General features: G+C 47.8%; 3 protein-coding genes across 3 annotated transcripts; all 3 read right to left on the reverse strand.

Moving 5' to 3' along the window:
* Nucleotides 1-1662: 1662 nt before the first annotated feature.
* On the reverse strand, nucleotides 1663-2940 carry CTRU02_215495 (uncharacterized protein; the record flags this gene model as incomplete). The annotated part of the gene is made up of 1 exon (XM_036723803.1): nucleotides 1663-2940. One exon carries the CDS (start codon nucleotides 2938-2940, stop codon nucleotides 1663-1665), a length of 1278 nt encoding a protein of 425 aa, XP_036584486.1.
* A 3978-nt stretch (nucleotides 2941-6918) lies between these two features.
* CTRU02_215496 (uncharacterized protein) lies at nucleotides 6919-8490 on the reverse strand (the record flags this gene model as incomplete). Its single annotated transcript, XM_036723802.1, has 2 exons — nucleotides 6919-7480; nucleotides 7538-8490. 2 exons carry the CDS (start codon nucleotides 8488-8490, stop codon nucleotides 6919-6921), a joined length of 1515 nt encoding a protein of 504 aa, XP_036584485.1.
* A 3016-nt stretch (nucleotides 8491-11506) lies between these two features.
* CTRU02_215497 (ankyrin repeat protein) lies at nucleotides 11507-13012 on the reverse strand (the record flags this gene model as incomplete). Its single annotated transcript, XM_036723801.1, has 1 exon — nucleotides 11507-13012. One exon carries the CDS (start codon nucleotides 13010-13012, stop codon nucleotides 11507-11509), a length of 1506 nt encoding a protein of 501 aa, XP_036584484.1.
* Nucleotides 13013-15263: the final 2251 nt, after the last annotated feature.

Raw genomic sequence — 15263 nt, forward strand, 5'->3', positions numbered from 1 at the left:
TCTTTGATGGCCTTCCTAATTCAAATTGATCTTGAGAGGAAAATGTGATAGGACGTCTCTGTCTACGAATAGACCGTCGTGACTAGCCGCTGCGGCTGTTGTAGTAATGTTGTAATATGATCTCTTATAGACATTCCCCATCATAGCGGATTCATTTTGCTAATCAATCTTATAATCTTGTTTTATATATAAAGAGTCGATCCATAAGTATCTGATGCCTAGATGTCTTGTGAATAGGATGGCATCTTTGAATGTTGTGGACAACCCTTCTAGTGGAATCTTTCGTTGAAGATCGTTGATATTTTTTGAGGTGAGGGTAAGCGTCTTTTTGCCACCCCAACGGTGAGTGAGCGCGACATAGTCCGTCCGGCCCTCGTGTGAAATTATTTTGGCAGCATCGGTAAGTCTGGGGGCGCAGATGTCTTCCCAGCTTCCAATATCAATAAGCCTCGTGGGAAGCCAAGAAACTTCCTGGTTTGTTGGATTACATTGCGAGTGGGTTTTGGTGCAATTTGTGATCCAGTCAGTGGCCACATTTAGACACGCGTCCGAAGATGTACTAATTAGGTCATTTTCTTTCCCATGGACTGAGAAAGATACATCTGCATTTCACCTCGTTTAGTTAAGAATCCTTCCGGAAAAAAGGTGTAGTTCAACAACGTATTCTATACCTTCTTCCTGAAATAACTTGAGATGAGTCAGTGGGCTGGAAAAACGAATAGTATCGAATTTGTTTGCTTCTTTATTCCAGTCGAGTGTGCAGGACATCCCCCTCTCCATCAGGTCAGGCTGAAGATGTGGCGATGCTAAGATGCTATTGTGCAGGTTTTTGCATATAGGGCAGCCGTTGTTTGCAGCAGAAATGATATCATTATAGAGGCGCTTTGAGTAGCCAGATTGAGTGGCTTTATCCATATTCCAGTGGTGTTTTGGACGGTTTAACAATTGTTCGCACGTCGAGCATAACTCGTGACTCACGTGATATTCGTTCTCTGGCCCCGCAAGCACCGTGTGTTTCATTCTGCTTGTTTCGTGATCACCAAAGTAATCGGGAAAATATGTGTGGAGCTTTGAGGCTTAGGAAGCGCTGCTTGTTCTAGATATTGCGTACGTACGTGAATCGAGATGCTGCAGATAAATCTCCATTGCAAGTGTTGCCGCCTAGTTCCTAGGCGCGTGAGGCGGTGTAATGCGGCATTTCGAAAAATGTATTTAAACAGCGCTAGGGACCCATACTTGCATGCCTGTTGACAATAAGCATCTCTGGACGAAGGGATCAGGTGCTGCCCGTCGGCGATCAAGATGGGGGTTTGCTACGTATATAAACAAGCTGCTGAGCAGCTCGCTACTACTTTTACGCTCTTTACACAACACATTCAACTAATCGATCAAGAAAATGCCTTACACCCATGCCCACTGATGTCACAGCATCCTACTAAAAAGCGGCCTGCAAAATTCGAATGATCTCTTGTTTCGCTAAGCATCCTGAGGTAGTGGACAGTAAAAATACTAACAAGGAGGAAAAAGAAGCCGGTCCCTCTCGTTATAATAATACGCGATGGTATAGTACTATGTGAATAGGGGGGGTGAGGGAATGTAAGCTACGGCGTCCAGAATGACCCTGCTTAAAAGGGTTATTTTGTTGTAATCAGAAGGAAATAGTCACACAAGCGGTTGAATCCGGACATGTTCCAGCCAAGCCCCGATCTTCTTTACACATTGAAGCGCAATACCGCGTGAAACACCCTTCTCAACGAGAAACTTTGCCTCCTCGACCTGGTTAGTGTAAAGACACTCCAGATCGAGACACTCTAATAGGCAGATCTGATATGCCTTCTTAAACCCTTCCCTCCATTCCCGAGTTGAGGCATTACTGCAGTGCCATGTAAAGCAGCGCTTAAGAGCTTCCTCTCTCGACCATGGGAGATCGAAAAGTAGGGATGGCTTATCAGCACCTTGATCAGCGGGATTAAGGTTAATATGAATGGGCGGCAAGTCAGACGCTCGTCGCTTCCGCTTGCGAGAAGATTCGTTGCTCTGCTCCTGGGAGTAAAGTAGTTCACGGATGCTAACTGGCACATCATTATGTGTCTTGAGCGGCTTGCCTTCCTCGGCGCAGTCTACGAGCTTACTCAAGACACGGGTATCAAGTGGATGATGCTTCTTGGTGTCGGGATCACGCCAACAATACGGATGAGGACACGACTCTACGTGGCATCGCATAAGGGCATAGACTTCGCTCCAGACGGTGGGTACACCTTCGGCTTCTTGGTCCTCAATGAGATCGGCCCTCTCGGCATGCTGCCGACCAGTGGCCCCCCGTCTGGTGCCTTGCCGTGTCCTTGTGCTAGCCGTATGCTCCGGTTCTTTGTATATAAACGAGAGTGTGATCCGGAGGCTTTTACCCTTCTGAAATAGATGGCCCCAGGTCGTCAGCTGGTCCTCGACGTCCTTCCAAAAGGTTATATCCAGGCCATCAGCACGTTTAGTTAGGGCGCGTCCGCTGGGCCCGGTAACAGATACAGTGATATTGGTCTCCTCGGGTTCGTAACGCATGTCTCGTGGCTGTTTCTTCTCTACGAGCTGTTGCAGCTTCTGCTTGAGGGTTCGTTCCCAATAAGCACTTGGTGCCAGGACAAGGTTCTGCTCGGTATCGCTTGCGAGCTTCGCGGGTCTGGTAGATGTGGCTTTTCTTAGCAATAGTTTCCATTCAAGACAATAATGGATGCACGTAGGCGGGGTTTCATCATAGAAGAGGTCGGGATCCCAGTCGTCCAGCTGCAGTAGAGGGAGACCTGATCTGGCTCCATGGCGCTGGCTTTGGCTCTCGTCAGCTTGGCTCGAGCCAGGGCTGTCGCCATCCGAGAGGCTAGGAGTCCGGTGGTAAATGTCATATTGGTCTTCAAATATTGAGGTTAGGTCGATATTTGCATCAGTCATATGGGGATCGTCGGGAAAAGGAGCTTTCTCGCCTCCTGTGGTTGGCGAGTGAAACTGGCGACGCAGGCCGGTCCTGCCCGCATTTGTTTTGTCTCATATGACTCTACCGTTCGTGCCTCAGGCAAAAGCGTACCTCCAATGCCGATTAAAGCCGAGAGGAGCACGGTCTCTTGTTATCCATCTGGGTCCATGGGCCTGGGGCCCGCTGTTAGCCCAGGAGCTGGACAGAACCTTTCGCCGCCACGTGAGCCCCCACTGCTCTAGCCACAACCTGCTAAACTGGCTCCGATTTATACTGAAAAGAGTGGACACTGATTTCGGTCTTTACAATACGACTACATCAGAGTAATATTTATCAATACCATCCGTACAGTATAATGCGAAAATGTCGTCGGAGAGACCTGTATTTGTTTCTCTTGGCAACATCAGTTAACGGAGCGAATGGGCTTAACAGCGCCATTACCCAGTTGTCTAATAAGTGACCTTAACTACAACGGGCAGCATTTCAGTTCCCGCGTCATTACAGCCACTCATGCTAGTGATATACTTCTATATCCTGATCAGGAGGGATGTGAATCCAAGCCCGTACGTTGTTAATATCGTCCAACATTTGTGCCGCGGCCCAGGAATTTATAAACGGGTTCCGAGGCTGTGAAGTAAAGCAGCCGATGTAATACAATCGGCTTCAGTCTCGGAATTAGCATCGTTTGTATTCTTTTAGCTGAAACCACAAACTTACGAGTTCCAGAACGGAGATGTAATATGGAAAGGCCGTGACCAGTTACCGTCATATCCGATAGAAAAACACAGATACTGAGACAAGACTTGGTAAATAAGATTTGTGAAGGGGTATCCGGTAACTAGCGAATCACAGTGACTCTCTAATAGCCCATTGTGAATTAGTCTGCCGCTAACATAGAGCTGACAAACAACCCAAGGGATCGTCTCGTATTTACATAGCTCAGAGAGATGTTGCTGATCTAACACCCGTTGCACCTGCGGGACTAAAATATCCGTGTCTAAGGCTTCGGGTATGCTGTGGTAAGTATCAAGGCCATTTTCATGTAAAGATACGTCGAGACTATTGTTCGTCCTCTCATTATGTAAGTAACAGTCCTCCGTTACCCACGAAGGAGCTTGAGCGCCGGATTCATTACTGAGCCGAAGGTCGGGTAGGGCAACGAAGGTATTGCAATCTTCGTCTAATGCGATATATTCCGGGGTGGGGTAAACACAATCAAAGCCCCGCTTACTGCAACGATGGCACGGTAAGGTCTGTGTGCATTTTGAATGTCGAGCTCTGCAGTTATGGCAGGCCTGATAAGTCAGTACGGCGACCAATTGAGTGACCAATAGGCTTACAAATCTGGGATGTCGGAGGCGTTGTACATCGTGCTTTGTAGCTTGAACACAACTCTCATCCATCTCCATACAAGTATTGCAACATAAACTGGGACCAAGACATGGGATTTTCAGAAGCAGACATCGTTTGCACAACTGAAGCCGATTAGTATAGGACTCTATCCGATTATGAGAGAATGCCAAACTGACCTTTCTTTTCTGTGAGTAATCAAAAACGCATTGGAAGTTTATACTACTACACTTCGCGCATGGAAATGTCCCACTACACTTCCTCTTTTGTTTCCTGCATAGCCAGCAAGTGCGGCCTATCGTTTTTTGTTCTCGTACCATTTTAATGTTTCAGAAAAAAAGCTCAAAGATGTAACTGTACAGTGAGTCCAGGCTTTGTATGTGCATACTGGACTGTAATACATTGTACTTTGAAGTACATATAGATATTTCAAGTCCCGATACTAAATTAGAAGTCCACTTCTGCATCCCGGAGCAGCTGCAATATCCGCATTTGTAGGAATCCGAGCCCGCAACTGGGACAAGTCACATCAGCTGGGATGCATTGTGTGACTTAACGATCCTTAAGCCAGGACTGGCGATTCTTTCTTCATGTGAACTACTCCTGTTTACGGCCGCCTCCAAGTCCATGGCAAACAACAGAACAAGCTAGAACAAATTTTTTAGCCCGTGAAAGTGAGGATTACGGTACAGTACTGTACAAATCGCTCCCTCTTTTACACAAGCTTGCAATGTTTAGGAGAGCCAGAACCTGCTGTTATGTCTGTTTTAAACGTCTGTCATACATTGGCTATGGTTGCCTGTTTGCAAACACGATGTGGAGTCATGTAGCTTATGATAGTGCGAGTGGTACATGTAGTTTGAGCTGAGAGTACACTTGATTATACCCATTTTGGCTGTGGACAGGGGCCATTCTCCGTACAAAGTTCATCAATACGTAGTACACAGTGCTGAGCTCTTCAATCAGAGCTTGTGTGGGGCAAATCAAGAGAACTGAAGTGTGTTTCCAAGAGGAAGAGATATCGTACATATATGTTCATAACTGTACTCAGAATCCTAGACCTGAATTCCCATATACCGCATACCGTTGTTGAGTCGTCTCAAGCATTAATTTGCGACCACTTCTCCGTTACGTCTCCTCTTGTAGTTGCGTATCCGCCTCTCTTTGCGACTGTGCATCTTCTCCAGCAGCTAAGATAAGACTGTTTCCCTTCTGTAAACGTTGACAACGGCTTAATATTGCATTCTCCTCTCGAAGTATCTGGACCTCTGACTAGTAGTGCTATCTGATGCCCTAGTCCTTCGGTCCCTTTTGCTAGCCTACTTACAGCAATATAGATAGAAGCTGAAGAGCTGCTTGCTTCGGTGGCGTGAGATCTGACCCTTAACAAAAGTAGATTGTGATTTTGTTTTGCTTGGGTTGCTGGGTGCCCTAGAGATCCAAGGTGGTCTGGTGTCTGAGGGGACCCTCTCCTCAGGTGTTGGCGTTCGGAACTTCACATCTAACTTTGAGAGAACTTTGAGAGAACATTTTCTGCCCTTAAAAGGACAAGTCCAGCTCTTCTGGGTTCTTCGTAAAACACTGCTTAAAAAGCCTCGTGACGGGCTGGAAAGGAATATTCCTTCGAAATATGGGTTGTCCCTAGCCGCATCTTGTTCTCAATTTGCCGACCGCATGCATTCTTTACTGGCTAAAAACAACCAACGTCCAATGCTCGCGCTGAAGTTTTTCAGTGTTTACTTTGAAGAATTCACTTCAACCGCCTCGGGTCGCTCAAGCAGCATCTTAATTCGTCTAAGCATCAACAGGATCTCTGTCACTGCCCGAGCCCGCGTTGCGAAAAGAGTTTGGAACATTGGCTGCCGTTGGCAACCATATAATGACTGAATAGCTGCAACTTAATGCGCCTGACCTTGGGAAGAGCAAGTAGTGTGACTCCAAAGGTGATAGGTGATTCCTGGGAGGTTTCTCTGATGCAAAGCTTGTTCTCCAAGAGTTGGTGGCAGCTGCAGATTACCTTCGTGATAATGACATCGAGCCCGCCGACATCTCGTGTAGTGGGAAGATAAGTGCAACGCTGGTAGACTTTGTCCTCGGCATGTCCATAACATGGATCCTTCCTACTGGCCGCACGCCGTGTTATCTGCCACTGGAGTTCCCCTCGAGAAGAAAATGCGGAAAACCAGGTTACGTGTATGCTCTGGGAATCGTTGCGTTATATCTTCCCATATCCAACGCGATCCCGGAAAGCGGACAACAATGGCTGATTGCGGACGTACATAACTGGTCTCACATCACAAACCAAATCCAGTCCAGCATGCAGGTGGAGTGGCGCCTTAACACCATCATAGTTAAGCCCTGATTCAGATTGCCCAGTACATCGTGAGATAACTGTATTTAAAGCTGGTAAGTACGCAGACGAATACCCTTGAATGCTGTGTCGTCATTGGGCATATGATTATCGAGGACATTAATGTCGTCGAATCCCTCCAGATTTTGTGCAAGGCAGCATTTTGGCGCACTCGCAAGTGTGGCAGGTGCATAAAGACCGAGCCGTCTACTCATTCGTCACCACAGGGTACCGTCACAAACGTAACGCGACAGACTCATGCTTTTTTGAGGATGGCCGCCTGGAACCACGGCCAGTACTCGGTCTCAATCCAACGTCCCAGAAGCTGCAGCACGGCCACAACCTGGTATATGCCCTCCGTTGTTGTGGTTGATCCAATCAGTTTCTTACTCCAGAACTCCGTAGCACCATCGGGCTTCCTCACCACGGCGACAAACCACCATTCGTGACCTTGAACAATAATGCCGGGCAGAAAAGTCAATCCCGCTGCGGCTGCTGGAGTATAGCCGGGACGCACGCGCTGACCACTTGATACGAAGTCGTCCAACGAATCCCACTGGGCGATAAGCCAAACTGTAATCTGATTAACTGCGTTTACCCAATCATGGCCGGTGATTTTCGTCTCGATTGACAGCCCGATCGGTGTCCGAATGAGACTGGGGTGGTCGGTTTGATTAATCGATGCCGTCTGTGAAGCCAGGATCGCTGCATCGACTTCGTCCGATTGTTCACTAACGTAGACACACAAGTCCACCTTCTTGTTATGGTGGGCGGATTTGTCGGATCTCGTGTACTTGGGAAGAATTTGCGCCGTCGTGCTGATCGCCGTTAGCAACGCTCATGGAATTGGGAGATTGTGAAAGGGGCTGGCCGACCAGCTGCACCAGCCGATGCGTTCAAATTCCTCCAGAGCGCTGCCGAGCAGCGGCCCGTGAACCGCTAAGGTCCACTGGCCTTCCTCATGGCCGGCCGTCTCCGCCCCAAAGGCAGCGGACCAAATTTTCCGGACACTTTTGACGGAGGGTGTCGGACCCAGTTCATCACGGTTAGGGGCAAACGTCTCGTCTCGGACCCAACGAAATTGGCGATTTGTCAAGGCATTTGCCCGAACAGATTCCTCCTGTGTAGGTGAAACAATACCAATACCGTTCCCCAGACTCTCGATGCCGATAAGGAGACGATCGAGTGCGGGGGGGGGCGCAACCTCGCCGTCGAAGCTCCTATAGTACATGGAATTCTGAATGGCGATCAAGTTTGACTGTTTACGAGGACTGACTGGTCGTTTCCGCTTCTTAGATGCCGCCGATGTCTGCTCCGACATCGATGTCTGCTCCGAGATTGAAGACGCAATACTACTGGCGTCGGACTGGGCTGTCTGCTGAGCTGCCTGAGAGGGGTCTACACGCGGACCCCTTGGAGTCTCGAGGTCCACTTCGGTAGCATCTTCATTCGGTAATAACCGCGGCGCGTTCTTTCGAAGGGGGGTAGCCGGAGTGGTACCGGCTTCGTGGGGATTCATGGCGTCCTGGTCAGGATGCGGCAGGCTGGACGGCGGCGAGGGAAGACGATGCGGCGAAAAGGACTCAAAGCTTCGCTTGCGTTTGAGACTCTTCTCCTCATCGGGGTCGGAAGTCGGCGATAGTGTGGACAGCCAGTTGCGAATGGTGCTGTCCTCCAGCATTGGCAAAGGCGGCGAAGCCGGCGACGACGACCATAAAGAGTTGAACGTTGTTGACAAGTTGGTGTGTAATCTGCTGGTTGTGTCTGGTTGTCGCTGTTGTGTCTGCTGGCCTTCGTCGTTTCTCCTCGTCGTCGTCCTTGTCGTCATCGTTGTTGCTGATGTTGTTTTTATCGTCAGTTTCGCTACCGTTTCTTTCGGGGAACGGTAAAACTGCTGGGCGGAAATTGGCCCAGTGACGAACTTGGCACCTAGCCCGAGCTCCCTTCTCACTCTGTGGCCATAGTGTGGCTGATGTGGCTTGGTCAAGGGCCTGTGCTCGGGGATTCATCGGATGAATTCCTCACATCTTGCTTTTTTTACTCTAGCATCGTCTTGAATTGCAGCCGCCAAAATCCCAACGATCAAGACCAACAGCAATTGCATTATGATCACTATTAGCTGTGGTAGAAATGGCGAGAATGATTATTTCTAACCGCTGTGTCGCTACTTGAATTCCGGAAAAGGAAGTGTTTCCTGATGGCTGAAAAGACCATCAACGGCGTTCTGGCAGAGCAGGCATTATCAGCCCCAAGCAGACCATGTCTGTGCCATTCATGAGGCTAAATGGAAGCCGACAATCTCCTTTTGTTATCCTTATCGTTCTGATTGATTGTCGATTGTGCTGCTCCCAAAACTTTTGGCCGAGGCGGATACGTCTATCAGAGATGTCAATGATGTCCAAAATAGCGGATTTATTGTATGGGAGCATGTATAGAACGACGCCTTTCTCGTAAGCTTATGTACTTATTTCTATCTACATGCTTATGTATTTTTATCCTCGCAATATGCTTGCCTCTAACCTATTCTTTGCGATGTCGAGTATTTGAGTGAATCCAAGATTATGCTTCGAGTTCATGGCCTTGAGTAACTCTATCTGCTCTTTAAATTGCTGCAGCTGCTGTTCAAGGGTTTCGCGCCGCGCATTAGAAGCTGCAAGGCTTGCTTCCGTTCCCGCCCTCCGATATCGCTCCTGCCCCACAAGCTCTTCAGTTTCCGTAAGCTTCCTTTTCAGTGCGTCTCTCTCCTCTTGAAGTTCCTGTGTCTGTAAAAGCAGACTCGAGTGGGTCTCTGCCCGCTACCTGTCTGTTAGAAGCCGCTCGACAGGACACCGAATAGATAAATCGGCTTACCACCAGACTATTATCCTCGACGTTTCTATTGGCTGCGGGGACCGCCTCGAACAACCTCCCGATTCCTGCACAGAGCTGCTTATATCCACCCACCGAATGCGCGCTCAGGTTCTTGTCGAATAATGGAGCAATGGAAGGGCGATAGCTCCATGCATACTCGTCGCATTCTTTCGTCTTGAGACGAACTTGGGACGGTTCAACAACAGCTCCCGTCTGTGTTTCTACATGCGCTTAGCCCTCCATAGGTAGCAACGGGAGAACGGCTCTTACTGATGTGTTCGGCAAGTAGGTTTCTGCATTTAGCACACCACGCTTGCCGCTCGATATTACTCGCCTTTGGAGGCATGACTCGTAGAACTCCGTTGCGATATGATTGTGTCCGGCGTTCATAGATAAGCATGAAGTGGGTTTTTAAGTCCTTATTACTACTATAACAATATTTATATCCTACTGAGAGCAAAAATAGGCGATGGTAGCAATACAGTATTTAAAGTCGGAAAAACACTTATAACAAAAGGAAGAAAAATCGATCCTATACAGTATAGAACATCGTGATGCTACACCATACAACATGTTTGCTTTAATTAATAAGCATAGTTATAACCTCTACTTTATCGTATTAAAAATTGATCTTCTACGGGCGTATGACAAAGCTAGCACATATCCAGATTCGGGCAGGGCGACGAAATATGGTACAAAGCAAACGCTTCGGTAATGATTGATTCGTCTTCATTATCACCTGCTCTCCGTCATATAGCTACGTCTAACGGCACTGTCGTCACGACCGTAGCATGCCTTTGTCTTGCCTTTGACTGATGGTAGTACAGTACATGATTTGAATAACTTAAAGATTTGATTTGGGGTGTTTGATAGGCTGCTTCACCCGTTGTCTCATCTTCTTCCGCCGGTGATAATCACTTGTCGAAATACTTTCCCCAGTCGACAGCTTGCCGTGCTTCCCTAGCAGCCTAGTTGGCGATGCGCGGTACCACTTCCCTTTCTCACAACGATAGGGGCACTCCCTTGGCGCTCGCATACAGTCTCTATGAAATACATGACCTGAAAGTTGAATTAGCCACTACTTTCTATCGAAAATGAATAGAAGGCGTACCGCAGGACCCGGCTATGAGCTTTTTGTGCAAGCTAGCATCTTGGCAAATGGCGCAGTCGAGATCGTAAATCTTTCGGCTGTTCTGGGCCTTGGAACGCTTCCAATGGCTGAACTTGGAGCAAACCACCTCTTTGGTGTTGTTATAAGCTTGAAAGTTTTTACAGCAGTTGACGCAAATAACCTGCTCTGAAAATTAGTCTATGCTGCTGACGACGTTTCTTGAGACTGACACATGAACAATCCGGAAGTAGGACTTGCTCTTGAAGCGGTGTATAACACCAAGAACAGACGTAAGACATACTCTCATCCTCTTCGGTTAGGTCTACGTAGTTCATCATTGTAAGGGCTTGAGCATATGCTGATGAAGGAAAGAGGGGAACTAGAACGAAGTGAAGCGGCGTTTTGACTCTTCTTATGCGTTGGAGTACGGTGTGCGAATCCAGGCATTAGTCGCCGAGGCCGATGGCAACGCCTTGCTAAGATCCGCAAACCTTTCACGCCTGAGCCTGGCAGATTGTATTTCAGCGACGGCTTGATATCAAAAGTTGGCTGAACCCTACAGGACATCTTGTGATTGGTTGACTTTCATGAGTAGGTACACAGAAGGTTTGAAATTGACATCTGGGTGGATAATCTCGGAGATCATTTTATTAAGCATCGTTAAATCTACTACCATTATACAAGATCGACTTGCGTCGCCGTGGTTGCCCCTAGAACTTCATTCCGCGTGGCAGGATTAGCCTACACACCAGGCGACTAATCCAACAAAACTTTCGATAATAGCAAGTTATAGCCATTGTATTTGGATTCCATGTTCTTAAAGATTTGTTCGGTCGTCTCTCTTTCGTTGTCTTACTTTTGTGAAAAAAAGCAACATCTATTTCTAGGCAAATAGCCCAGCGATGATTGGTCCTCCGCCTAAATCCCGTTCTGGTTGTAACGATAGCACCTTCAAAAGCCCCGCCCTGGATAGGGTAACGTTCTTCTTAAGCATCTCCGTGATGAGGCGAATGACTGGCCTTGGTGACTCCCGCAGAAACGATGATGCAGTAGGGTTTCTGCCCCTTAGCGACGTATGGAAGCAATAGCCATATAGAATTTGGAAAACCGTCAGAAGTTTGGGCTCTCTGGTCAGGATAGTTACCAGTCCCCAGTAATTGGTGGCTTGGCTTAAAAGTCCAACTTTCGTAATCACCCTCCGCAAAGCCGCCGGATCCGGCCTCGCACCCCGCCGCAGCAAGGCAGACGCCATGCGAGAATCACCGTGGGAGGTCGAAAGCGCCCAGGTGAGGCTTGTGACCCCTCTCGAGTCGCATTTGTCGATATCCACGAGTCCTGTCGACAGCAGAAACTCAGCCTCCCATCTTCGCTTCATACGGATCAGCTTCAGTAGCAACGGCCCAGTCCAGTTAGAACGTTCAGATATGCAGACCATCACGTTTGGGTCCGCACCCGACTTTAGTAGTTGCTCAAGAAGACGCCTTTTTTGGGCTAATGTCCTGCCTTCTGCCCGCTCAGTTGTCGCGAGTAGAGCTAGCTCGAGCGGAAACTGTACGAAGAGGCCGAAATATGGATCCGCGCCGTCGACCAAAGTGTCCCCGCTCCCTGTGGCATCTGCTCCAGCTTCCAAGAGGCTGCGGGCAACCGCAAACATGCCCTCCTCACACGCCATGCTGAGGGGCGTCACGTGCCACATGTCTATGCTGGTCGGCTTGTTAATGTCTACGTTGTGATTCTTAAGATGCAGAATGATGTCGTCCGGAGTGGGAGAGAGCAAGGAGTGAATCAGGGGAGTGTCGCCGTTGCTATCACCTTCGTCAATGTCGAGACCCCTCTCGTCTACGAGATAGGTTACAACGTCTTTGAGCCCAGCGGCGGCAGCTTGATGCAGCGCGTTGATGCCGAAACTACTTGACTCAAGACAAGCCCCGCGACGCAAGAGGATCATCGAAGTTGCCGCATCCTTATTGATTAGTGATATGAATAGCGGAGTCCTGAGTTGGTAGTCTAAAACGCCGTCAATATCGGCGCCGTGATCAAGGAGGAAAGTAACGATCTGCCCTCGACCCAGGGACGCAGCCAGATACAAGGGAGTAACAGAGAAGAAGGTGTTGCTGCACAGTTCCGGCAGGACCATTGGTGTGGATATGTTAAAGCTTGCCCCTCCCTTATGCGCAGCTCTGAGAGTTGCGAGGGTAATGGTTTCATCCTTGCATTTCGCTATTGCCTTGAACACAGACGAGGAACCATGGTGTCTGACGTTATCCCGATAAAGAATTGGATTGAAAAACGTGTGCCAGGCGCGAGAACAGCATGGGAAGACTGACTGTGTGTGAAGATCGCACTGGCTGTAGATATGCCACGCAACTTCCAAAGGGATGCTCGGCATGGTAGTAGGGGTGCGTAACTAGCGGGCAAGCTATTTCTTATTGGGGAATTAAATAATTTGGGTATAAACATTCTCAGGCTAAGGTCAAAAGTGTATTAAACATCCCCCGAAATTCAGTTCTTTCTGAATGATATAGCTTATTGTCCTAGCTGTTGCAGCAGGAAATGGCTCTAAACACACACACACACACACACACACACACACACACACACACATGTATCCTATACACACTATTGTATAGTATCTAAGGGAATGAGGTCTCGCAAGCCAGAATCGTGAACGATTCGGGACCAAGCTTTCAGGCACAAACGGCGTTACCCGGTCATTTCAACCTTCATTACTGTTGAATGGATCCCGATATCTATCTAATGCTTGCCTGCCATGTCATAACACCCTCTGCAATGCGTCAGCATCTAGATTGGGGAAGTAAAAAATCTACACAGTTCATATCTTTTTATACAGTAACAGCTTGAAAGCTGCGGAACGCGAGCAACAAAGACGACGTAATCAAACATATGTTCCTCATGTTGGTTCTCGAAAGCCAGAATCAGTTCTAATAGCGCATGTGCGGCTTCCACGGAACACAAAGGTTTTTTTTGTGTCTCACGCGCAGAAATGCTTCGCATGATGGAAAGCTTTGGTCACCCGGCGGAATTCCAGATGCATCGTGTCTCTGCGCCTGGCGAATGGTTCGTGTTGGGAGCGGTTCCTGATGAGTGTGCGCAGAACAGACATCTACTTTAAAGGTGTCTACGTCAACTTTCTGCCGGTCCCAGCATAAGGCTCACTGTTATACTTGCTGTGTAGTACCATCTTGAAGGGAGTAATGTGAGGCGTACTATGGGCCAGCGTAAGCACCATAAAAGGCTTGTACTTGATGTGCTCAACATAAATCATATATTGAATCATTCTAAATTCCACTTTACACTCGTTAGGTCCTCAGCCATACCTTGTATAAACCTAAGCCTAATTCAGTGGAGATATGGGACCAACATGCTGAATGACAGTGCGAGTGAGCAGAAGATGATGCAAATATATTTGTAGACATCCATCCTTGAATTGAGCCGGCATCTTAATGACTTATGATCATAATTGTATCAGGGGTCCTGAAGGCCATCTTATTAGCGTCATGTAGGCCACTACCAAATCTTTACTTTTTGGTATATCTCACAAAGGATCCATGACGGAAAGTATGGTTTTGCTGGGATTTCTTGATTCTGTGTACCTTCCATAGCAGGATGAGTGCTATGCATATCGTGCCGCCGATGCCTCCGAGGAGACTAATTTCAACCGGAGTCATTTTTCTTAACAAGCTTTGGTTTCCGTTGGTGCTACAGTACAGTACTGTATGTACTACACAGTACAATCATTACAGAATTACATTTTACTTTCGGAAACTACTTATACTGTGCGAGGCTCGGATATCTAGCAACAGTCTTCGGAGTCATTTCCGTCAACTTCTGTAGAGCTAATCTTGGCGATCTTGGGAAGCCATAAATTGCCCGCTTGTACCCCAATCACCTTCAAGTAGACAAGCTTCGAAGCTACTCATCTGACCATATCAGTGACTACATTATTAGAAGCATGGCTTATTTCTACAGCTTACTCGTGGCATTGTTTGCTACCGGAACCATTTGTCATGAGATAGGAACATATCCTGCCACGTGCGTGTGTTCATTCGGAACGCCTGTAGCCTCAACAGCTCCAAGTAATGGCCTGACATGCGGCAATGGTTTAGAAAGGGCGTCAACAATTGGATCTTCGCGTGCTACTAAAGCCTTGGAGACATCCGACATCAGTCACACCAACACATATAAGCCGTCAATTGTGATAGTAACAATGACGTCGACGTCAACTTCTACCTTCACATTACCCTTGGCTACAAACGTATAAGATAACTGTCGTTCTAAGGGGGGGAAGGGATTAGGCAATTTATGTGGACAAGGGAAATAGAAGAATGGAGTCACGGGTGCGTAGTCTTGATGGTTTTAGCGGCACGTAAAGACTTCAGTAGAACAATCATAAATCATCTACAGCCCGTAGTCTTTCGAATTGAGTCATCTACATAAAAGAATTATAGTACGACTGGGAGATAACCTCTATGTCTACCGTACCGTGTGCTTCATAAAGGAACGAGCGTGTTGTTTTTACATAATTCCTTTGCAATGCATGCCAAAGACATATGAGTCGATGTCTTTCTGCGCATTCCATACTTTTCCAAGTCAACCAATTCTTTTACACTCTGTAGCTT

Source organism: Colletotrichum truncatum (assembly GCF_014235925.2).
Source record: "Colletotrichum truncatum strain CMES1059 chromosome Unknown Contig_0016, whole genome shotgun sequence".
In the NCBI taxonomy this organism is placed as follows: domain Eukaryota; kingdom Fungi; phylum Ascomycota; class Sordariomycetes; order Glomerellales; family Glomerellaceae; genus Colletotrichum; species Colletotrichum truncatum.